Source organism: Ictalurus furcatus, chromosome 18 (assembly GCF_023375685.1).
Source record: "Ictalurus furcatus strain D&B chromosome 18, Billie_1.0, whole genome shotgun sequence".
Lineage (NCBI taxonomy): Eukaryota > Metazoa > Chordata > Actinopteri > Siluriformes > Ictaluridae > Ictalurus > Ictalurus furcatus.
In genome coordinates this window covers 5,897,922-5,924,343 of record NC_071272.1, presented here as the reverse complement: position 1 = coordinate 5,924,343, position 26,422 = coordinate 5,897,922, and the positions used below count along the sequence as shown (strand labels likewise).

At 38.7% G+C, this 26,422-nt stretch overlaps 1 protein-coding gene across 1 annotated transcript in view; it reads left to right on the top strand.

Moving 5' to 3' along the window:
• The window catches only part of bcr (BCR activator of RhoGEF and GTPase), a 75,587-nt gene that overhangs the window by 40,298 nt on the left and 8,867 nt on the right, over positions 1-26,422 (top strand). The window contains exons 2-14 of the mRNA XM_053648172.1: positions 5,264-5,448; positions 8,275-8,379; positions 9,806-9,991; positions 14,711-14,818; positions 15,953-16,013; positions 16,358-16,410; positions 16,551-16,691; positions 23,469-23,590; positions 24,557-24,722; positions 24,931-25,050; positions 25,388-25,463; positions 25,562-25,666; positions 26,093-26,167. Coding sequence (XP_053504147.1) covers positions 5,264-5,448; positions 8,275-8,379; positions 9,806-9,991; positions 14,711-14,818; positions 15,953-16,013; positions 16,358-16,410; positions 16,551-16,691; positions 23,469-23,590; positions 24,557-24,722; positions 24,931-25,050; positions 25,388-25,463; positions 25,562-25,666; positions 26,093-26,167 — 1,503 coding nt within the window. The remainder of the gene's footprint in view (positions 1-5,263; positions 5,449-8,274; positions 8,380-9,805; positions 9,992-14,710; positions 14,819-15,952; positions 16,014-16,357; positions 16,411-16,550; positions 16,692-23,468; positions 23,591-24,556; positions 24,723-24,930; positions 25,051-25,387; positions 25,464-25,561; positions 25,667-26,092; positions 26,168-26,422) is intronic.

The window sequence follows — 26,422 nt, the reverse complement described above, 5'->3', positions numbered from 1 at the left end:
AGCGTAGCACTTAATTTCATTAATACAAGGATGTGGAGAAAGATGTTTTTCTGGGACTGATCGAAGGATTAAGACTGAATTGAAGGCCTACACCTATAGGCATTTCAGAAGCCATTCTAGATGCAGTACAGCTATCCTGTAAAATGTAGCAGAATGTTCTGGAGGGTTATGCGTTTTATTGTGTGGAAAATAAGCTACTTATATTTGGCACTATAGTCCAAAGACTGTTCAACACATATACTTTTGAACATGTAATTATTTCTGTTTTGTGGTGTATAATTATAGGCAAACGGAATATAAACTATTGGATTTGTCACCTTTCCTGCTGTGACTCAAAATCTTAAATAGGAAGTCTGTCTTGACTTGGCATAAAGACGGGAAGTTGGGATTTGAAACATATTAATCACGCCTTAGGTTTTTATTTTAGGCTTTTTATATAAACATTAGAGGCTTACATGTGACTCTGTGCCACGTGCCTTGTTTGCTTTGTCCCCCCTCCGTCTCATTTAGTATTAGCAGACGTCCATGTGTCACTTTTGGTCTCCTGCAATGATGCTTCTCATTAAATAAATCCACGCACGGTCAGATTTTTGCCCGAAGCTGTTCTTTGGATAGTTAATTTTGATTGTCTTCCTACTCTCTTTACAATCTCTCTTTCCCCATGGTTAAATGGCTTTGGAATTTAATATTTGACAGTCTGACCATGTGGGGGGAATCTCTGTCATTTTGTCATTGATATATTTCTGTCTTTCTGTCTTTACCATTATGTTACCCTTCTCTCTCTCTCTCACACACACACACACACACACACTCGTTATTTTAGTGCTTTAATGGAATCAGCAGCACCAGGGACATAGAGGGCGTGTCCAGTCTCCTTCGCTGATCCATTTCTTTTGACCCCCACATAAAAAGCCCACTTTACCATAAACGAAAGCCTAAGAGGGATTTGGGCTGAGATGGAGAGGTTTACAATAAAGGGCAAAACAGATGTCTCAGATAATTAATTATGCAGCAAGTGTGTGTGTGTGTTGTAGCCATCTTGCTGATGGCAGTAATACTGTCCAAATAGACTGAAACCATACATAGCAACTTACCCAGCATCATGAACTTTTATATAAAACTCTAAATGAATGAATAAAAACTCTCAGCAGATTGACGCACATTTTATCTTATCTCATGTCCTTGGTCAGATTGTGCACAATATATCTGTAATAACCTCAAAATTCGTTTGCAATATTCCACTAAAGCACAGCGTCTTTTCCCAGCATCAGATTTTTTTAGTAGGTCGCGATATATTATAATTTTATGTTGTTGTTTTTTTTTGGAGTCCCGCCTACTGAATATGCAGGTTCACTCAGAAATACTTCTATCCGTTTCACTTTGTTTTTAAAGACTAGTCAGTAACCACGTTTTAATTGATTTCTCTCCCTTTTTGTAAAGAGTGGTATTTGTAGAAAGTATTTTAAAATAATCTAATTATGTTGCTAAGTTACTTGGTTGTTCTACTTTCACTCTAGTTTGTGTTGTTAGAAGGCAAATGTTTACACCAAGGCTATTTTTATTGTAATTTTTATATATATATATATATATATATATATATATATATATATATATATTTCATCATTTTGAGCATTATGCATGATACTATCACAGATTAAACCTCGAAAAACAGACAGAATTTTTTACATTTTTACAACATCATTGAAAGCATTATTTCAAAAAGAGGTTAACCGGTTAATAACACTTTATTTTTTCCCGTTTCAGTATGATTTAAACAACTTGTAGCCTAAAACGTTCCGAATAGGCCTAAATTCTTGTCCATAAATTTTCATTCATGCATGCCAGGCTAAAAGAACATCTGAAGTATGACACTCCCTCCAGGATTTTGCGATTATGTGATCGCAAAATCAAGGAAACAATTCAATATTCACAGGAGCTTGCAATTTTTCTAAATTACCGCAGATTTGGGCCAAGACGCGTCATGTGACGTCATCACAATGCGCATCCTGCCAAAGCCTCCCATAGATTCATGTGTGTCGAACATGAGTACAGCTAAAAGGTCACTGAGAAAGAGCGTGCAATACACTTTCGTGCAATTGCAATTTTGCCAATTCAAGTAATTTTCTGCAAAAAACCCCAATATTTTTGGCCGCAGCAGTCATAAAAAAACCCCTCATAGACTGATAAGATAGCTGTTATAGCCGGGTTTTTCGAACATGGGATAATGACTTGCTACTTTCTGTTAAGAAATCTTCATGTCTTTTTCCGATTATATGTAAGAACATTATTAACCTTACATTTATTTATTTCAAACTAGTTTCCAGCTACAGAGAGGGGTATTGAACGCTAAATTAGGAACGAAAGAAAAATAACATTTCTGATCAGAATAAACCAAAATGAAAAACGAAATCATTTCTAATTTCTGTATTCTATTCAAATCTAAACAAACTGTCATTAAGAGAATGTTGCATACACTGAAAAATTAAGGAGTGTATTTATAAATGTCCCCGTAATTCCCGTAAAGATCAACTAATTCACTTCAAATCTGGGAATGTAGAGACGTTATATCACTGAACTGGGGTAGTATGAGTTGTGAAAACGCACAAAGACAATAACAATGATACTCCCACATGTGCACACTGCAGCTTGCTGGCCCTAAAGCTAAAGATCAGCGGCCATCTGCATGGAGCTGGGGGAGGATAAGATAGAGTGGGGGAGCAGAGAAAGAAAGCGGTGTGATGGAGGACAGTGGGAATAGATGGACAGTAGAGATATGAGGCGGAGGATGGGCTTTATGGTGATCAGGCTGCTGTGAGTCACACTCGTGCGGCAGAGATCTTATTCATCTTGCTTCCTATGTACACACACACACACACACACACACACACACACACACACACACAGACATATATATATATATATATATATATATATATATATATATATATATATATATATATATATATATGTGTATATATAAGACACACAGCTGTCATTGATGACTGTATGACTATTGCAAACGTAGGCGCATGCTTACAGTGTGCTAGTAAACAAAACAACTGGCTTGAATGTAAAATGCAAACACATCCACTATAATTCAGAGAGAGAAATATGATCATTAGAACACTGAGAATATTGGTTTCCATAAGTGAAAGCAGCGAACGTGCCTCTTTAAAGCAAGGTCATCGTTTCATCATGTACTGTATACTGTAACATCCCTCAAGAGCTGCTATCATGTTACTCTTACCGGCATAGCAGATCATCCATTAGCAATCCAATCTGTGTGTGTGTGTGTGTGTGTGTGTGTATGTATGTGTGTGTGTGTGTGCTCTTGTAGCGTTTAGAAGATTCAATCATTTAACTGCTTCAAGTGTCTAAATGTTATCATATGTTACATCTTCACATAACATACTGGTCCACTTCTAATAAACCCAGTGGCTCTCAGGAACCTTTGGAGTAGATGGTGTTGTGATGAGTAACTGTCTGTCCAACCTCGAACATCCTCACCTGTGAACCCGCATTAAACCCAAGACATTAAAACTTAAACGTCAGTGTGCTATCAAGGGGTTGGTGGCTGACCATCATCTTTATTTTTAATTGTTTGCGATTAATCATGTTAAAGTCCCCATGAAATCAAAATTTTAGTTTTGTGGCTTTTAGTATGAATACTATACTGTCTTAAGGTTACCTGTAAGCTAGTGCGCTGCAAAACAATGACAAAATTCACATTTAGAAGATCTGCACATTCAAAATGTACAGTTTAACAGTACCACCGATACGGATCAACAATTTTGATGACATCGTTCTGTACTTCGTCTTCTCATCAGATTTTCTGTCCAATCAAATGCTATCTAAAATCTGAAGTGTCCAGCCCCGACATTATAAAAATCCATACTTTATACATTATAAAAATCCATGGTACTAACCGTCAAATATGGCTTATCCCGTACTATGAGGTAAGCTAAACACTTTTGGCTGTTTGAAAAGGGGAGGGGCCACTTGATATGTCCGGCCCTGTCTTCCTGTTTCAGTAGAAATTACGTCAACACATCGAATAACGCTGCACATTTCAAGGCACTTCACGGGGAGTTTAAATTGGCTTTAGGCGTCGGCAGAAGGAAAAAATCCTTAAATTTCTAGAATTCACAAAAGTAGGAGGTGAGAAAAGTGAGCAAAAGAGAGAGAAGACATTTCTATGAAATGGTAGCTAGACGAGTTTTGTTTTTTTCTACGTAATTAGACCTGTCATAATTATTTCACAAAAGTTATTTAAGCTGATCGTGATTCTAAAAAAATGTTAGCTTATATATTTATAATATATAGTTGTTTAAGCATTTTTTTCATTACAAACATGTATTATCTCCACCTTGTGGTGTGGAGGGTTATTTCCTTTCAGGCAGGTGCAGAACCTACGTGTGTGCAGGCCATCAGCTGGTGGTGTCAGTATTAAGCAGTATAGTACAATACAGTATAATAGCTTCTTTTCTTTCTTTACACAAAGAGATGTAGATCTACCAGCAGCTAGATTTGAACGTAAGCCCAAATCCTCCGATTTTTCCTCTGAGGCCTGTAGGCTGGAGCTCAGCGTTCCATATAGTCGGAATGAAATTAGCAGCATGTGCCGACTGAAAGTAGGTCACTTGACTTGATGAGGATAACAGGACGCAATGACAAAGAAGGAGAAAAATGCTTCAGGTTATGCAGTGAAATGGGCTTTACTGTCTTACATGAACGGTTAATTGTTACGGGTCCTATTGGGTGCATCATGGCCAGTGAGAATAAATAAATACATTTAAAAAACCCATCAAAACATGCACAGGAAAACTCTACACATGAATTTTTTTCATTTGTTAATGAATATGTCAGATTTCTGACATGATTGTGTTCTGTTGTATTCTGTTCTGTTTAATTCTCTGGCACATGGTTGTATTTTGTGGGTGAGAGTCTTGTCAGGCCTGGATGCTGCCCTTTTAGATGTGGGCTATAAGAATGTAACCTTTCCCCCCGACAGACAGAGTTTTGATTGTGCCGCTGAATGTCGTGACCCCATCAGTGCAGAAAAATATGGGAGAGTCTGGTGTGGGTTACCAAAAGGTCTTACCAAAAAATACAGAAGACTCTAGTGTCTGATTCTGGTTGTAAATTGCTTTTATAGTGCTATAGTATGTCAGCGATCATCATCCTACGTTTACGATCTACACAACGTCCTTATTAGGGTGATTGTAATTTTACTCGAAAGTACATCTCTGTCTTTCTTTTCCAGATGGTCCATTCACGGGCACTCCTCCCACATATGGTTACGATGCGGACCGGGCCGAGGAGCAGAGGCGTCACCACGAAATCTTGCCCTACATCGACGACTCTCCGTCGTCCTCGCCGTATCTCAGCTCCAAGAGCCGCAGCAGCAGAGACACACTATCCTCTGGCTCACTCGAGTCCTCCAAGTCTGTAAGTGTGCTGTGCTCAGCTAGCTCCAAAAGAACATTCATTTAGCTGGGACATGTACGTTTTTTCCATTCAGTTTGACTGCTGTCCTGCTGATTAAAGCCCAATATGTGAATTCCCAGTTGGTGAATGTCGGAAGCACAAGTGAATGCGGATAAGTAAAGTTGGTGTAAAAATGCTGGGTAAAACAGTACTGGGATAAACGGCACACAAAAATCGAGAAGAAAAAAGGATGATGTGGAAAGTGAGACAGGTAACACAATGAAAAGTGTCAGACATGTCAAGATTCATCCAGCTAATAAGCTAATGTTTTGTTGAGATTGACAGTGTTCTGGTATTCTTGTTGTAGCTAGAATTTACTTTTCCGTTTTTGTTTGTATAGTGCTTTCACTAGTCATGGTCACAAAGCAGAAATCTGGATCCCTAATAAGGTGACATTGTCAAGGAAAAACTCTCAGAGAAATCATTAGGAAGAAACTTTTTAAAGGAGCCAGATTAACACAGAAAGAAGCAATTTGACTAATGTGACGCTTTTCCTTGGAGTCTGTTCTGAAACATACCAAGAATGTCTCATGTGCTTAGCACTGTTTCGCATAAACTAATCTGAAATAATATTTAAAGACTTGTAAACGTATGTATTTATTTTTTTTGGTTAAGTGACTGTAATTTGCTCTGAAAATCTTTCGTCCAGGGTTTTTGTGGTAATTTTTTCTCTCAATTGTTTTTGCTGGTATTAATAATAATAATCATCATCGTAATAATAATAATCCAGATACTAAATTTGAAAAGTAAAACATGGATCTTTTGTCCATTCCCTCATTGGAGGTTCCTGAAAGAGGAATCTTTTACCTTCCATCAGCACATTGTGAAATATTGGGCTCCTACCCCATCAATGCAGTGTTCTTTTATAGCGTTTTTATTGCTCGCACCCAGAGGACACGTGTATGGATGACATTTAACGTTGCATATTCATTTCTAAACATCTCTATATTAGAATTCAAATAGAAATTCCAGCCTTCTCTTTTGGTTCGTTATGAGTTACATAATCAGATTGTACATTCATAATTCTCTTCGTTGAACCGTGATTAGGAGTGACTGCAGCGTTTGTGGTCTTGGTAGAGAAAAAAGATTTGTAGTGCAGATACCCGGTCTCTAATTACATTTGAGGTTGAAAAATTGGCTCTCAGAATTTTGAATACAATGCTCTGCTGCTGGGAGGAGTAGTCTATACACTCTATCGGTGATCAACCAGTGCCCTTTGACCTTTAAATTGACCTCCCACATGGCTTTTAATTAACACTGGCATGCAGACTATCTGTAACTCCCACACATGCACATGAACATGAACATCATGAACATGTTGAACTAATTTGTAGATGTAGGCAAGGCCGGGTGTGTATTAACACGGATTTGCAGAGGGATTTGCTGAGTAAACTTCTGGGCTTTGATGCCCGGAAAGTATCTTAAAAGAAAATAAATGAAAATGTTAAAAAAAAAAAAAACAACCCAAAAAATACCAAACATGGGCATGCTATAAACTAGAGGGAAGAATGTAAAATCACACAGATACTCATATATCCAGTGAGTCCTTTTTTCCTTATCATACTTGATGAGATATCATCTGCTCCATTTGAGTCATTTTTATACGCATGTCTCATCTTCCAGAGAGCCAGAAATGATTCTTATGAGTAGATTTATTTTAATACTCACCACGCAAATTCTTCCTCCAAATTCCCCTGGCTTTTTATTTGATCCTTTCCTTATTGTTATTGGAGAAATAAAATCCTCACACAAGGCTTTGTCCTGAATCGGATGAATTATCTTATTATTATTATTGAATAAAATGAGTCTAAGGTTTGCTCTGTGTGTGTGTGTGTGTGTGTGTGTGTCTGTGTGTTAATGAATTCAGAGGCTGAGCACAAACCTTAAAAGATTTTAATAAATATGTAGATGAATTAAAGATGATAAAAGTGGATATGGAAGGAGACTCCCAGAGGAGAGCAGGCTGCACTCTAAATATTATTCTATAAAATGCAGTACTGTTTTACTATTATTTTTCTATGCAGCTACACTTTTGTCACTAAATAGCTCTATAAACATAACTATATATATGTGTGTGTGTGTGTGTGTGTATATATATATATATAGTTTCTATGGTAACAATTTACACAGGGACTGGTATAATGGACGCTCCACATAAAAACGTTGCATTTTTTTAATATGGTGAAGCTAGGAGATTTATTTAACATTTATGAAAGGAGTCTCCAGTGTTAGCATTTCATAACAGATTCTCGGTAACATGACAAGCTGCATTTTATTGTTTTATTAACTTTAAGAAAGGAAAAAAGAGGTTGAGGTATTTACTGTTTGAAGCTATTATAATGCAAGAGAGAGTTTTGTGGATGTTTTCCAACATTAAATGTAACTGTAAGTGGATATAAAAGCAAGTTGATCTTTAAAACATTAAAAAAAAAAATTGCAATCATTGGCAAACTGCTGTGTTATAAGCGAAGTACACTTTGGGATGTGCTCTTACTGGCTGTATTACACCACCCCATCATTGATTATTTTCTTATAACTGCACACTCCAAAGTGTTTTATTCCTTACCTGTCTGGCCGGCTATAACACACTTGACCCACCTGCTGCCTCAGGCATGTATAAAATAAAGGTTGCTTTATACATAAGAGTTGGACTTGGAACTAAAACCTCTGCAGAAAAGACAAGTCAATTTGAATTTTCTGCTCTGTGAGTGTGTGTGTGTGTGTGTGTGTGTGTGTGTGTGTGTGTGTGTGTGTGTATGTGTAATAGTGTTTCATCTCACTGTTCAGGCGGACCTGGACCTGGAGAAAGGGCTGGAGATGCGCAAGTGGGTTTTGTCTGCAATCCTGGCCAGTGAGGAGGTCTACCTCAGCCACCTGGAGGCGCTGTTGCTGGTAAGAGCGCTTAAGATCAGCCATAACATTAACACCACCTGCCTGATATTGTGTAGGTCCCTCTTGTGCCGCCAAGACAGCTCTGACCCGTTGAGGTACGGACTCCACAAGACCTCTGAAGGTGTGCTGTGGTATCTTGCACCAAAATGTTAGCAGCACATCCTTTTAGTCATGTAAGTTGCGAGGTGGGGGAATTTGGAGGCCGAGTCAACACCCCACAAGACCTGCCATTTTGGAGATGCCCTGACCCAGATGTCTAGCCATTACAATTTGGACCTCATCAAAGTCGCTCAGATCCTTTCACTTGCTTATTTTTCCTGCTTTCAACACGTCAACTTCGAGAACTGCCTGTTCACTTGCTGCCTAATATATCCCACCCCTTGACAGGTGCCACAGTAATGAGATAATCAATGTTATTCACCTGCCAGTGGTTTTAATATTATAGCCGATTGGTGTATATTCTCTAATGATTGATTGGTATGTTATTCTCTAATGAGTATACTTATGAGATTCTCTGTGGCACTTTGGTTGAAAATTCAAAATGAAAAATGTTCAACTAGTGACTATAAGCTTCCTACCCGTACTTAAAAACCAAACCTAATGTTTTTTTTTTTTTTAAATAAAAATATAGTTTTGGCCAACCCCCATTAACTGGATAATCACATTACTGTATCAGAGCCTGTGATAAACATGATTTCCTTAATTAGTGAAAATGAAGTCTACTTTGATAAGAAAGGGAGGTTTCTGACTCATGTCACTGCACTCACCATCACAGAACGAGCAGCCATCTGCCTTTGGGGCCACTGATGTAACTCTGTTTATGTGGGTGTGTGTGGGTGGGTGGTTGGGTGTGTGTGGCACTGAGGTTACATCATGTCATCGCCACACACACCCAACCACCCACCTACACACACCCACATACCTAGAGTTACGATGTAAACATGCCTATTTCAGGCTGAATCAGGCCGTTCCTATGATCGCATCACTGTATCGTCCAGAAAAAATGTGCCTCAATTTCACACTTGGGTTAATTCTTAGAAATGTAACTTTACATTCTCTTTTAACCTTGTATCTGTGTTTCATGGAAAATTCCCTTGGATTACATACCCAACCTGTCAAATTATACAGTTTTCAGTGATAATTAAAACCAAATTTACACAAACATAACAGACGCAAGGCCACATTTATACATTTATAAACATGTGTAGAATAATCCTAAATATGCATAAATGGTCATTTCCTGGGAAATATCATGGGAACGCAAGCTTGCCCAAAAAGTTTGCTTTAGACATCCGAGCATTTTGGGTCTGTTTAAGAGTTTCTAAATCTTCATTTTTATTTAACAAATGTGCAAATCAACCGATTTAACAATCAAATCTGATCAGATGAACGTTATATAAAACAGCTCTCCGGTTTTGTCTCTCAGCCCATGAAACCACTGAAAGCTGCGGCCACCACGTCACAGCCGGTCCTGACCATCCAGCAGATCGAGACCATCTTCTTCAAAGTGCCTGAGCTCTACGAGATCCACAAAGAGTTCTATGACAGCCTCCTTCCCAGAGTGCAACAGTGGAGCCACCATCAGCGTGTGGGAGACCTCTTCCAAAAACAAGTGAGTCACTTTCCCTTGTCTTTGGATCTGATTTTGATTCAAAGTGACCGAACAGCCCTGGGATAATATTAAAGTCACCGGCATTTGTGAGACAAACTCCTTACTAGCCAAAACCAGAGCGAGCCTGTTTCACACTGACCGAAGAGATTCTGTTCTTGCACAACCCACTGTGCCTGAATCATCTTTAACAGCGTTCCGGAAAATTCTTAATGAATAGCAACTTATTTATTTGCTTAAAGCTACTCTGTAGTATGTGCTGTGTCTGCACTACACACAGAGGGATTGTGGGTAGTACGGTGGCATGTTGTCACAATGCCATCTTCTTCACGCAGGCAGCTCGGACGACTGAAACACTGTGTGCTTTGTGTTTTAGGGAGAGGTCTATTAATAGAGTCATAGAGTACAAGGACTGTGAATCCCCTGATCTGTCTATCTTCACTTCTCTCGCTTCACTTCTCTGTCTCTCTCTCTCTGTCTGGATGCTGTGAGATTAGTTTCTCCTTGTCAGGGCAGATTGCACAGAAGCTCTATTCTACATTTGTTTGTTTGTCTCTCTATTTACCCCTTAAAGCAGACGTATTTAAAGTTTTTCTCCATGAAGCCCACTTCATAGATTGCACCTCCACAATACCCCATTGTTGTAGGGGCGGGGCTTCCAGTTGATCCTATGAGGGAAAAAAACTGCTTTACTCAATTTTGCCGGAGCGGCTGTGGCTCAGGTGGTTGAGCGGGTTGTCCACTAACGTAGGGTTGGCTGATCGATTCCTGGCCCACGTGACTCCACATGCCGAAGTGTCCTTGGGCAAGACACTGAACCCCAAGTTGCTCTCGATGGCAAGCTAGCGCCTTGCATGGCAGGTCTGCTACCATTGATGTGTGAGTGAGTATGTGTGTGAATGGGGGAATGAGAACCAGTGTAAAGCGCTTTGGAACCACTAAGGTTAAAAAAGTGCTATATAAGTGCAGACCATTTACCAGAGGAAAGTTACCGACAGGTTAAGTGTGTATGGTTCTGTGACAGCCTTTCACAGACGTGTGCTCCACTAATGTTAGCCAGCTGACTTTACTGGATTTCTGAGAGGATTTTTTTTCATAAAACTGTCTTTATTTCTAATGCTAACCTGCTGGCTAACACGAGATAACCTGACAGGTTTTCTGAAAGGAATTTGAAGTCATTTTATACAAATGTTTATTGTCCTTACTCTTAATGATAGCCAGCTAGTTAACATGAGCTAACCTGGCAGAATTTCTGAAAGGATTTTTTAAGCTCATGTTAATAAGGTTCACTGTTAATTTTAGCCAGCTAGCTTACATGAGCTGAGTGGACAGGATTTCTGAGAGGATTTTTAGCATCTCTACAATTTATAGTAAAGCTTAACATTCTGCATGCACAGTAAAGGAGCTCAGGGTCATTTCCGTTCAAATTTGCCATATGTTCTTGTCGTTATGAGGCAGTTTGTGGAGACGGAGTAGGTAACGAAAGCGTCCTGTGCCAGCAGCAGATTACACTGCTGCCTGATGTTTTCTGTCCAGCCTTCAAAGTCAGCTGTTGTATGTGTGTGTACTTGCATTCGTGCATTTATTATTCGCTGAAAGTGATTTCACCTTACTTATCCTCAGCCCAAGCTGATCCCCATTCACACAGTGTCACATTCAAGTGGGTTTACAAACATTTCAGTATGTGTATTAAAGTAAGCAACCTGCCACAGCTTGTGCTAATTTGCAAGCAGACATAGTCGGAGAGTCCACCAAGCCACACGTTCTGCTCTGCGCCTTAAACAGATTATCACAGAGGAAGTTCTCGAGATCCGCACTACATATTGATTTTGGCCCGAAGCAGCCGTTCCAGTTCAGCATGGATGGTATTGTGGATGCCTTCTAATTTTCTTTTGCTCTTAGCCCTCCAGAAATGGCAGGAGAGGGTTCAGCCGGAGTTCGGTTTTAGAGCATGAATTGGGTCTATGTCTGGGCCAGACAGGCTGGGTCATAGAAAGGTGATACTGATGCCTTAGGGAAGTGAGATTCTCTTAAGTCACCCAAAACTTTTTAAAGATTCTGTTTCCTTGGAGGTTCCATAAAAGGTCTTTAAACAGATTAAGGCATATAAACACCTACACTGTTCCTCTCATCAAGAAATCCAGAAATAATGAATAGGTAAATATTATACTAATAATGCATTATTATATAGTGTGTTTATAACTGTATGCCTCATAGTGCCTAACATAGGGCTATATAATTGCTCATAAGTATTTACTTTAAACTTTATACAATGTTGCTGTCGAATTCTCGATTCTGATTGGTCAGAAAGTGTTGATTTCATTTTTTATAACAGCAGCTCTGACAGTAGTTCCTGCTGTACTGTAATTCAAATAATAGTTTTAAATGATTACTGTATTATTGTTTCTATAGTAACAGTTCATTCACAGCTGGACAATCTATGTAACCTAATAATAAAGCGTAATAATAATAGTTGTAAACACAACACCACAGCATATCACAACATAATCACACGTTGTATTAAAGCATTTAAATATTTTGTGTGTGTCTTTAGCACAAAAAAATTATTTGATGGCATGAAATCAACTTTTGAAGGTATCTTTCCTTTGAGAAAGAGATTTATGTGGAAGAAATTGCTATGTTGTTTATGATTTTGTTAGTCTGGCACCAGTCTGAATCCAGGTCAGTTATTATACAGTTTTTATTATCTAGCTAGCTAAAATGAGCTAATCCGACACAATTTCTGAAAGAGTTTTTAGCTCCTTCATGAATATTATTAAGATTCACTGCTAATGTTAGCCAGCTAGCTAAAATGAGCTAACCTGACTGGATTTCTGAGATGATTTTTAAGTCATATACATAACAAGTGTTTATAATCTCCAGTGTTAAAACTAGCTAAATAGTTAACATATTAAAACTTGACAGAATATTTCACATTTGGTGAGAAGTTATAATCTCCCCTGGTTTGAGCTTTTTCTAGGTGTGTAGAAATGTATTAAAACACAAATTAGTGTTTAATTATTAGTTAGCAAAAACAAAGGACATCTGATTGCAGCTCCTTTCTGTGTACTTGACTCTGCAGCTGATACTGGCGGGTGAAGTATTGCAGATGGCTCTGGTTTCTCTCCGTATCGTCACACACACACACATTCAGTGACACACACACTAACAGACGAAGTCCTTTATCATCCCCATGTATATTTGTGTTTAAGGAGATTAATTGGCCCCTTAAGCTGAAGAGGGATGAATTGCAGCGCTGTTTCAACGGCTGAATTAGATTTTCAGGTATGCCAGTTGTACGTATTAATTGCGCAGCCTGCGCTGGGCCTCAGTGCCATGAAAACTGCTCCAGGCCCTGCAGCTGAGCTCAGTGGTGGCTCAGTGGATTGGATAGTGATGATATTGACTCATCTGTCCACCTGGGGACATCCACACATGGACTATTTGTTACAACTTCGTCTCACGCACTACATCACTATAGTACAACAATTCTTTACTGATTATTGCTGTTTTCCCAGAGAAATTTGGGTTTGTTTAAAGCGCACCTATTATGGTTTTGAAACGTGCCTAATTTTGTTTTAGAGGTCTCAAACAATTGATTTACATGCATCCGAGGTCAAAAAACACTTTAACATGCTCATAATTTAAACTGAAGCATTTCCCTTTTTTCCCTAGTGTCACAAACGACTCATTAAATGATCCGTTCTAAAGGATTCATTCTAAACTCCTCCTTTCAGAGAACATACTCTGCTTTGACTGGTCAGATGTGCCAGTCTGTTGTGATTGGTCTACCGCTATCAGCGAGCAGCCGATGAAGACTAGAGGTGGGGCTTTTGGTTATAAACCTACGTATTTTTGTGCAGGAAGTAAGTCTGGAATCACTAACGACTCGATTCAGCTGTTCAGAATCGATTCTTTCTTTTGGGAATCCTGTTTTTCGGAAAGCCTTCTGTCGTGCACTTTGATTTTTGAAACTTTGCAGACGTTTTTACGTTCACAAACAGCTCTATATATAACACACTACATGAAAGGTAATATTTGAAAAACCATAATAGGTGCACTTTAATATAGTGGTTCTTTTTGCATTGAATGAATAAATCTTGTATAGCAAGTGGAAGTGTAATTTGGTATAATAACAACATATTGATAATTTCTGTTGCTATTTCCATGTCCAGAATTGAATTGGCACAACAGGATGTGTGCTATACCAAATCACAGTGGTAATTTCGAACCCACTTTGGTTGGAAATTGTGCAAAAGTTACAGCCTTTTTGGCGAGCTGTTATAGGAAAATAATCAAACGCGGAGTTACTTTTGCCACCCTGAAGCTGATTTTTTCCTAAATGTTTTTCCAAAGTGTTTTCTTCCTCTTATACAACAATAATTGAACTGAAACATATTCTTCAGTAACCTGTTTTTGTATTTTAGTACAAGTTTTATTTATGTTATGTCTATACAGTATAAAAGGCAAACCAAAATGTAATGTTCAGCAATACTGCACTTTTAGTGCTTATTATTATTATTATTATTATTATTGCTATTATTAGGCTAATATTGTAAAAGCGGTATAAAGCAAACACAAATAATTGTTGATGACAATTAAGAACATCGCGATCATCAGGCAAAATATCATCAGGCCTGATTGAGACTGTCCATAAAACAAATGAGTATGAATATAATCATGACTGGTTGTTTTTGGGGTTTTATTGTCCCCCACCTGTAGGCCAGTCAGCTAGGAGTGTACCGGGCGTTCGTGGACAACTATGAACTAGCCGTGGAGACGGCAGAGAAGTGCTGCCAAGCCAATGCACAGTTCGCTGAGATCTCCGAGGTAACAGCTTTCAAATTAAAGGTCTTTTTCTTACTTATTCATGCGAGCCTGTATTCTCTAACTCTGTGTAGAAAACAGGGTCCTTTTTTGTTTAAAAAAAAAAAAATGTCCAGCAGATATTTCAATCTATCTTACACCCTACCCTGGGATTCCTCCGTCACTGAGAGTATTGAGAGAGCTGAAACATGGCTCCCCACCTGAAGTGTAGAAAACAGAGCTCTTCAGTCCTTAGGGACTTGGCATGAGATTTTATGAGCAGCTAAACGCTAGAAGGAGAAAACGCTACTCGGTCTCAGTTCAGCCCACTCCAACCCCCCCCCCCCCCCCCCCCAATCAAGCGTCGTCATGCCAACTGATACTTCATCTAATACAGCGAGCCTAGCTCCCCCGGTCTCCTGACACCACCACTAGCCGAACGTTAGGATAATTGTGTTTAATGGGATAGCAGAGCAGAGAAAACCAAAGGGGATGTAGAGTGTTGTGTGGGTTTCAAAGCCACAAGCTTCTGCTAAAATAACACTCTGATTTATCTGCATGTAGATATAGTATGGAGAAGCTAATGTGTTCATTCACACTTGACTAGCACAGTACAAGGACCTATCTGCAGACAGAGATAAAAACAAAAGCTTAGTAGTGCAAATGCAGCATAATAATGTTCATTCATGGCATTAAAGTTATGAATAGTGTTGTGCTGTATCAGAAAATCAGAAAGAAAAAGCATACGTGTTATTATTCTAATAAATGCTCTAAAAACAGTGCTAGTAGTTACAAATCATTGCTCAGGTCTCTAATTGTATTTGACCTTGCTTAGAGTAATGTTTGTGTCTTGTTCCTACCTGTGCAAAAAACAAACAAACTAGGACTTAAAGATTATCTGGTTTAAGGAACATTTAACTATTCAGTTAATCATCTGTGTAATGGTGTTTGTGACAAGTTATCCACAGGACACATAAAATGTTAATGACCGTGACATACTTACTTTGTATTATTGCAAATATGTCCTTGGTCCCATATCGTGTGTGACAGGAAAGACTGAAGTTTATTATAACAGTGAAGTAGTAAGAAAACGGTTCTGTGTTTGTTTATCTCTGCACGTTAATCTATTTTCTTCTCACTTTTGTTCTGCCTCTGTAGAACCTGAAAGTCCGAAGTACCAAAGAGTGCAAGGACCAGATAGCCAAGTACTCACTGGAAAGTAAGACCTCTTGTGTTAGTGTTTGTATTAATATCTGAAGGTCTCAAGAAAAGTTAAAGGGATCTCAGAGCTATAAGAGAAATTATGTTTCAAACCCGTCGTAAATACCTGTCAGTTTCACCCAATCACTTTTAAAGTGTCTCGTGATGTCATTGGCAATGCCAGAGCTTTCCCGCCGATGCACCTAATTTATATATATATATATATATATAATTATTTTTTTTAAAAACCCCACAGATTATTTATTTTGCAAAAAGTTATGAATGCAGCATTTAGTTCTAGCAGACGCTACTATTAAAAGTTGTTTAATAATTATATTGTGTCTGTATGTCTCTGTGTGTCAGCTCTCCTTTATAAACCAGTGGATAGAGTAACAAGAAGCACACTAGTTTTACATGTAAGTTTCACTCTTTTTTTTTTTTAACCACATAGTTTATATTTTTCATATTCATAATAAAAAATGTAGATTCTAATAGAGGTATTTGGGTGTGTGTGTGTGTGTGTGTGTGTGTGTGTGTGTGTGTTGGGGGGGTATAGGATCTGCTAAAGCACACACCCTCCAGTCACCCAGACCACCCCCTCCTCCAAGACGCCCTGCGAATCTCGCAGAACTTCCTGTCCAGCATCAATGAGGAAAGCACACCACGTCGCCAGTCCATGACCGTGAAAAAGGGCGAGGTGAGTGGAAAAATTTGATGTGACCCAACCACAGTCCAAGTACATTCTGTCCAAGCCTGACCTGAAATACAGCATTAAATTGTTCTTTTGATTATTCCATTGTTACGTGGCTCATAATGATCTTCAGTCGTTATGATATCACAGGATACCAATAGTGAGACAGGAAGTGTCCTGTTCACAGGTTTCCAGTTTTTCCTCTTTCTTTCCTGTGACACACACACACATGCACACACGTACACACAAATGTCTGTCTTAATTTCACACAGAGACAGTGGGTCCCCCACCCCATCATTCCAGCATCAGGAACTCGTGGAAGTGTCAGATGAATTGCTGGCACTTGATGGACTGCGAGTGAAGGCCGGCATGTAATATGCATTAACGAGCCAACCGCGCTCTGATTCGCATCATATTTATTATTCAGGAGGCAGCCATCTCGTGAGGAGTCCTCCTTCACATACACACGCACACTCGATCACAAACTCCTATGTGGTCTCTGGCAGAGAAAGCAAACTACTGATCAAATATTGATGACGTGTACATGAATCGGGTTGATGTAAATCTCTGGGTTGTCCTGGACCTCATTATTGTACTCATTGTCTTGTTTAAGATGCTTCAACAAAGCTCTTTGACCACATTTCACCTGACAAGTGGGATTTTTCTTCTACATAGCCTGTCTCAAAACATGACATTCTAAGTTTGTTTTTTTTTTGTTTTTTTTAACAACTTGAGTTGAGAGTTAACTGTGAGAGGAAGTAAAAGTGATGTCACAGCCATCTGAGGCTGGGAGACTCTGGGTGGGAGGGAAGGTGTCATTCTTTCTCCTGTCAATCAAAAGTGACACTAGCCTGTCAGAGGCATCTGTGAACTTGTGTACGCGTAAGAGAGCAAATAGTGCTTTCCTCTGAGTGTTTTCATTTGGCCTGTAGCATAAGCAGCAGTTCGTAATGTTGGAGAGAGATGTGTATTGGCCCAACTGACCAAATGACCAATGAACTGGGAGAAAATGGACTAAAAAAAAAGATTTGCGCTCCTGTTTTTTGAGATGTTAAATAAATTAGCGCGATGTTGCATGAAAATCAAAATGGAAGTTTCGTGGCTTTTAGTATGGATAAGTTAGCCTTAAGGTTATCTATAAGCTAGTGTGTTCCAAAACAATGACAAAATTCGCATTTAGAAGATATATGCATTCACAATTTACAGTCTCTCTCTACCACCAATACGGTTATCAGCAAGCATGGGTTGTAAATATGTCTTTGGCTATTCGAACACGCATGTTTTATTCAGTTTTCCAACTGTAAGTTGATTAAGAAGGAAACAGCTTGAATTCGTTCACTTTATTGCTCGAGTCCAAATACGCCTTAGCCCTGGCTGTGAGGTAAGCTAAATGCTATTGCCTATTTTAAAAAGGGGGAGAAGCCACTCGGTATGTCCTGCCCTGACTTCCTGTTTCCTGTGGAAATTATATCAACACATTGGATGGTAATGCGCATTTCAAGGCACTTCATGTGGACTTTAACACTAGAATAACACACTAAAAAAAATGCACAAGTACCAAAAGTACCAGTGTTTTTTGCAATGTAAAAAGGCCTTAGGGTTTGCAGAAATATATTCCAAAGATATAAGAATAAAACCACTGTTATGGTGCTTTGAGATCCAAATACAACTTACAAAATATAGAAAGTCTCTTACCCCCCCACCCCCCACCCAAGATGCACAGTCTTGCGTTCTGATAAAGACATATCAAGCTCTTTAATATGCATGCACTGAGGAAATATATACCCATATCCCCACTATCGTATGGTAGCGGTATGTCAATTATTCCTGCAGAAAATGAGCGGATGAGTGAGGCGAGAGCTTGAGAGGACGAGGAGCCGGAGCTCCGGAGACCCGCGCTGGCCACATGGGGGAAGGGGAATGCACAGAAGCTACTTAATTAAAATGCAAATGGAGCAGCATGTTTTTCTTCTGAAACGGCTCTGGATTCTTTTAGTCTCTGAGCCTGTGTGAAGTGTGGAGGCATTTATGTTGAGTCTAGCACTATAAACGCATATATTTTTGTGCTTTATCTATGCATTTTTGGCTATTTAAGCACACTAAAGGCAAACCCTGCAGGCACATACACTATTATGCTTGTTTGTTCTTTGCCTGTTCATGCACACAACGCTTTATGTTAGAAAACGGCTGTGCATCCTTTAGGAGCCGAGCTCAGCGTCATGCATGTGTGCACATGAAGGATATATGTGTTCTTACACCCAGAGAGGCGAATGTATGCAAACAAGGTCTAGGTGTTTACAGGTTCATTCTTGTCAGACCATAAGATATGCATGATTGAGTAGTGGAGATGGAGTTTTAACTTTTTTACCCAGATATCATCAGCTCCATTCTACATGATTTAATACTTTAATTTGCTTAAACACACGTATACACACAGCTATACCACTACAGTTCTATTAATGTTTTTTGTTTGTGGATTTTTGTAAAATAGGTGCATTCCTTTCTTTCTATTCAAAAACCATAGGGTGCATTCAGCATAATTCATATAAACACTACGAAACTACAACTATATATATATATATATATATATATATATATATATATATATATATATATATATATATATATAAAATTTTCCAGTACCCTCAAGAATATATATATATACATACATACACACACCTACTTAAAAATATGTAGGCTGCTGTGCTGCTGCATGTGAAAATGCTGGGAAAAATTTTTTTTTTGTTCGTCTCACGGTTAAAGTGTGCTTGTAGTGAGCAATTTTAAGAGACTTCTCTTGTCACATTTCGCTAAAGGCAGGTTTTAGGAAAATGCCATCTGATGTGCAGAGACAGCTGGTTTGATGAGCGCTCCTTGCAGAAACAAGGCCGTCGTGTTCAAAGAAGAAAAAAGGCTTGGAATAGATTACAGCATGCTAGTTGTATGTAGTTATTTGCTCATAAATAATGGTTATCATATAAAATTCTGTAGTATACACTGTATATATTGACGTCATTCATTATGTTCAATCCTATGATTAATAATAATATTCAGTAGCTTTAAAGTGATAAAGTAGCATAAAAGAAGAACGAGAACTTGTATCAAGTAAAAAAAATATTCCAGAGCCCTTTGTTTAATTGAAACGAATAATAAGAATGCTTTAGGATTTAGCGCCTTGAGATGCCTGTTCAAATCCTGCTTAAAGAAGTCTAATCAGAGTAAACATAAATACACAGATGTGCAGCCTCCTATGTGTTTGGACTGAGGCACTTATTGGAAGCTTCTTGCAATCTTAAATTAGAGAGTGGATTGCCGTTGAGACCGGAGGGCATAATAAACCTTAATTCTGTGTGTAACTGCACTCTAAAGCCCAAGTCATCTGACTCTATGAATAGCCGTACCAAGAATACCTGTTTAAGTCAGGCGCCGATGACATCACTACTTCCTGAAAATGTGTTTGTCTTTTTTTTTCTTTCTTTTCTTTATTCTTCACTCTTTTAATGGAGGCTGAGCCTCACCATGGGGAGTTTGAGATGAATCGAGTTTAATCTCAGAATCTTCCAGAAGGGAGATCTTGGTTTATTGGGTGATAGCGGATGACGGCATTTAAGTAGGTCTAAGAGGGATTGGATAAAAATGATAGAGAGCTAAAGTCTGCTTGGAGCTTGTGCAATTTCTGTGGTTCTCAAAATGAGGTCTGATTTTATTATTATTCTTTATTTATGATTGTTTTTCGATAGAGATAACTATTAACTGCTGTCAGAGTTGTTATATGTTATATATTAAACATTTGGTTTTTAGTTATTAAAAGTTAGAAGGGGTGGGGTGGCTTAGTGGTTTGCACGTTTGCCTCGCACCTCGGGTTCTACTCCTGCCTCCGCCCAGTGTGCACGCGGAGTTTGCATGTACTCCCCGTGATTTGGGGGTTTTCTCTGGGTACTCCGGTTTCCTCCCCCACTCCAAAGACATGCGCTGTAGGCTGATTGGCATATCTACACTGTCTGTAGTGTGTATGGGTGTTTCTGATTGTGTCCTGCGATGTGTGTTTCTGATTGTGTCCTGCGATGAGTTGGCACCTCGTCCGTGGGGGCCCCCATCTTGGGCCCCAAGTTCCCTGGGATCGGCTCCAAAATGGCTGTTTAGATCTCTAAGTTCAATAACTAAGAAACAAGTTTGATGGAGCTTATTCTTTGTATTCTGAATAGTTTGTTATTAATGATTTACTTTTAAGCATATTATGTATATTGTTTTAATATATATATATATGAATATATATAATATTTAACTGAGTAATAGGCCTAGGGGTTTAAGGAGTTTTTCCTTTTTTAAAGCATTTTATTTAGTAATTACTATGAATTGTTCAATAAGTACAATGAAACTGTTAGCAAATATATTTAGGAATTACTGTTATCACATGATTATTTTCCTATAACACATTATATATTTTTCCTATAACAGCATGTCTTGAAATGCTTTATTCCTCTCAACCCCAGCATTAAAAAAAAAAGGTAACTTAATAAATGAATGACTTATCCTGCTATGTATTTGTTTATAGATACTTTTAATGTTTTGGAATGTCTGTCAGAACTGCTAACACCTTCTGGCCAATCAGGATTGACCATTCAACAGCGCTGTGGTATGATGCGTTTTAAACAAGGCTTGCAAGTTCAGCAGTCAGATTTATCTTCTCAACATCTCTTCACTGACTAGCCTTTCCATTAGTCTCAGAGGGAAGTGCTAAGCTGGAGGAAAGCATGAACGTTTTTATAATTCCCTCTCAATTATTCAGCAACCACAGTTGAAACACTTTAATTGTGTGTCATGGTGGTTAGTGGGAGCAGAAGGCTTTTGACTCGCAGTCATTTCTCTTCTATGCCAGTTGGAACGGCTCGGTCTTATTACGCTGCCTGGGTGCTGGACTGAAATCAGGCCATCAGCGGGCTTTGTGTTTGAGCAACACATCTGCCATACTCTTTGAGTGTTTCTCTCTCTCTCCCTCTCTCCCTCTCTCTCTCTCTCTCTCTCTCTCTATCTGTGTGTGTGTGTGTATATATATATATATATATATATATATATATGTGTGTGTGTGTATATAATATGTATATATATATATATATATATATATATATATATATATATATATATATATATATATATATATGTGTGTGTATATATATATATATATATATATATATATATATATATATATATATATATGTATGTATGTATGTGTGTGTGTGTGTGTGTGTGTGTATGTATATATGTGTGTGTGTGTATATGTATGTATATGTGTGTGTGTGTGTGTGTGTGTGTTTTCTCATTTCACTGTCAGCCTGGCACAGCTGCATACTATACACACATCGCTACACTGTGCGCATCTCCTCTAGCCATCACTGGCTGTGTGTGTGTTATTCAGTAGCTGTGTGCTCTCATGCTGATGAAGACTGGACCTCGATGACATACTGTCTAGAAAATGTGGGGGGTAACTGCTGAGCTGGAAAGGAGGCAGGTAGAGGTGTCCTATTGGACGATCTGTTTGTGATGTCACCTTTTGTTGTCCCACTGCAGGGATGACGTGTTGTACAAGTGCCGGTGTGAGAACTGTAGCCACAGGCTGTGTGTGTGTTTACACGTTTTCACTTTCACACATTAACCACCGATTTTGCTCTCAGGCTCTTTTATCATATGAGCATATGATCCGCATGGTATACTTGCTTTAAAATGCCACATGATCTCATCTCAGGATCACACAAAGGCTCCCAGACGCTGTGATATAATGTCCTTTTTGGAGACTTGGTGGCTGAGGATGGAAAAGCATGACTGCCACCTAATGGCAAGGATCTTTAGTAAACATTCAAACCATTTCAGCATTCAAGCTCTGACAAGTTAGTACAAAAGGACAAATGTGGTTGAGTTTAGACTTTTATTTATCTGTTATGGCTGTGGCAAGTGTATTGCTGATATATAAAACGTCACCATACTTAGGGTTTTTACCACTCTTAGAAAACCTTTGTACATCAAAAATGGTTCAAATGCAACAGAGATATTCGTTACAAAAGTCAACCATATTTTTTTTTGGTGCAAAAGACAACCATGGATAATTGTGGTTATTAAACCATGTCTTTCAAGTATATAGCAAGTTATGGAGGTGTTATGGGTGTAACAACAGTTAACATTGTTTTTCTCATTACTCCTATAAAAAAAAAGCTGATTGAAGGAGTGTTAATTAGCAATGTTACTACATAGGCTCAATGGCTATTAGTTTATCATGGTCCGAGATCGGACTGTGAGGTGGTACCTGGGATCTTTTAGCAAGGTGTCTGTCCTTAGCTGATGTTAGTGATGAACCAAATAGTTTCAATTGCTATGGATTATAACATATCAGTAGAAACCTTCTGATATATTCATAATGTATCATAATGTTTCATGGTAAACCATAGGGTGGTTTCACTTCCTACAGCCTTAGAAGCACTTTGCCTGGACAGCTGATGAAGTATTTGAAACTTCCTGTTTCTCTGGAAACTATTCATTAGTACTATGTCCACCATAGTCAACCATATGATGCATTCATAATGCATCATAATAAACCATAGTAAACTGTAGTGAATTTTGATGGCGGTATGTCATTCAAATACAAGTGCTAAGAGTGTTTTTTTCACCACACTGGAATAAAATATCTCTTGTATGCCAAATGAACATCCTTATTTTTTTTTTTATACGTGGTGTATTTTTGCCTCTGACAGATTGCTGCATTGAAGCGAATGTGTTTTATTGTGTGCTCAGAATCGGCAGCTGCTGAAGGACAGCTTCATGGTGGAGTTGGTGGAAGGAGCGAGGAAGCTGCGACACGTTTTCCTCTTCACTGACCTGCTGCTCTGCGCCAAGCTCAAGAAACAGATTGGCGGGTGAGAGAGAACTCGAGCTCAGGGTGGCATCGCATGATAAACAAACGAAGATTGAAAGAAAATGGAATGTCAAGACTTATCAAACATTTCCTATCATAGTATAAATAGTAAAGGTTAACTTTTTACCTAAAAAATAAAAAAGATTAGGTTAAGATGTGTTTCTATGGAAGTGATTCTTTTCTGAATACGAGGACATGAACAACTCTTGACTGGAAACACCACATCACGGTCTGGTAATAATTACCATCATTTTGAGATGAGGAGAACGAATAATAATGTGCTGTCAGAATGATCATGAATACAAAATCCTAAATGAAAAGTTGCACATGAGCATCTCTTCAAGTCATAATTACTAGCAGGAGACTTGGAAACAGTTGTAATATCAGAATTTTGAAGCTGTTTCTGTTTTTCACCTTTTGTTCTTGAGAGAGAGCATGACGTGATTGATTCTTATTCTAAATGCACTTTATTTGTAGTATTTCATTAGTTAGGGCATATCACAGTAGATGGGGCTTATATTTGTAGCTGGTTTAGCATTTTACAACTGGGAAAATAGTTAGAAAGATACCAAAATAGATCAGGCTAGTGAACTGGTTAGTGATGCACTTGAATGTTAAGACGATGATCCGATGAGGAAGTGAAGGTGAAGTCAGCATGCCCAGTGCACACAAACACAAATTTCTGTAGCACCGGGTAAAAGCACCTACGGCAGTGTTGAATATCCATGCATCAATTTTGTCTTTTTTATCACTGATATCATATCGCTGCTGTTTAGTTCAAACGCTGAGAAGAAAATCGATCCCCGTGACCCATCTGTTGTGTTTAAAGTCACATTAGTGTGTAAACCAAGCTCACTACTCTGGTTTCTCGCTTATTAGATTCCAGTGTATTTTCGTCTGTATATTAGATTATTTCTCCTCATCCTCCATTCTCTCTCTCTTTCTTCGTTTGTCTTTTTGTCCTCAGGAAGAGTCAACAGTATGACTGTAAATGGTACATTCCACTGTCAGATCTGACCTTCCAGGCAGCAGAGGAGACGGAGCCCGTCCCGATCCCGCAGGTCCCGGACGACGAGCTAGATGCCGTTAAGATCAAGATCTCTTCCCTCAGGAGTGAGATTCAGAGAGAGAAGGTACCATGAGCCGAAAGATTTCATGCTCAGAAATCATCATCCTGCTTAAATGCTGTATAAAATCCTTGTTTCCGGCCATCTTGTGTTTAGGAAAGATGTAGCGGCGCGAGATCATGCGGTTTGCACTTTTCCATCAGAAAGTCTGGTACAGCTCAGTTCAATAAATTACAGTTTACTCTATAATCCTGATTTTCTTGTTCTCCTTTAGAGAGCCAACAAAGGGTCAAAAGTCATCGAGAGGCTGAAAAAGAAGCTGTCAGAACAGGAGTCCCTGCTGCTTCTGACGTCTCCCAACATGCCTCTGCGAGCGTATAACAGAAACGGCAAGGTGAGACACTCCAACACTGTCAGATGAGCATTTTACACTCCGGTTTTAAACAGGCATAGTCCTTTTTTTTTTTTTATACTATAGCTGTAGAAAATCAACTGTAGATGCATTTATCCTCAACTATAGACAGTGAAGACAGTATAAAAGTATTTCTCCTTTCTTGTGAGGCTGCCAGATTAGGCAGTTTTAAATCCCATTTAAATTAGTAGGGCTGGTGGATATACCTTAGTTTTGATTAGTTACTAGTTTCGACGTATATTTTATTAAATTCAACTTCTGGGTTTTTCGTCTCTTGTGTCATCTTGAAACGGTCTAATCAAAATTCACTTTGTTTCAGAGCTACATGTTCCTGATCTCCTCTGACTACGAACGTGCCGACTGGAAGGACATGATTCGGGAACAGCAAAAGAAATGTAAGCAGCCATGCCAGCAAATGGCTGTTAAAAATACACTATTAATGTCTTTTCATATGCTAAGTGTTTCTGACATGGGTCACTGTATTGTTCGTCAGGCTTTAAGAGTGTGTCCCTGACCTCCATGGAGCTCCAGATGCTCACCAACTCCTGTGTTAAACTCCAAACTGTCCACCACATCCCTCTGACCGTCAACAAGGAAGGTTAGAAAGCGTCGCTCTTCGGCTGTTATACTCCTGAAGCCATTGTCATTATTGCAGTGTAGCATTTAGGCTGCAATGCACGTTGGATCTTAAATTTGTACCATACATTTACTACTTTGAGATGCTGAGCTATCACCACACAGAATATGTAACTTGTCCCAAAGTGTTTTATTCTCTTTTACCACAATAATAATAATAAAAATCTATTTATAGTTACATTTAATGTTATGGAATATCCATGAGGCTGGTTAGTTCCTGTCATCACACCAGTTAGTCCTTCCCCAGCCTTTCTTTTTTTCCCTTAACTGTCAGAGTTGCTGTTAAAGAAAACTGATCAAGACCTTTCGACTAATCAAATTGAAGAATTCATGAAGTGTTATAGTATAATCTGGTGCAAGTCATGCTCAAATATTTGTCTTTCTACAGAGGATGAATCACCTGGACTTTATGGCTTTCTGAATGTAATCATCCATTCTGCCTCTGGACTAAGGCAGAGCTTAAGTAAGTTACCCTGTTTATTAAGGGTCGGAAGCCTTTTAAAGTCTGTTTTGTTTTGTTTTTTCATCCCTACTGAAATCCTGATGTTCATCTCTGTCTTATCTCATTGTTATTTGGCTCACTCTTGGGCTCTTGTACATGGTTGCTGATTCACTTAGTAATTTCTCCCCCCTTTAAGTTAAGACCAGTTGATATTGTGGCTTGGGTTATTGTTTGCTCTGAAGCTGGTTGATACTGACTTCCCTGTTTTGTCAACCA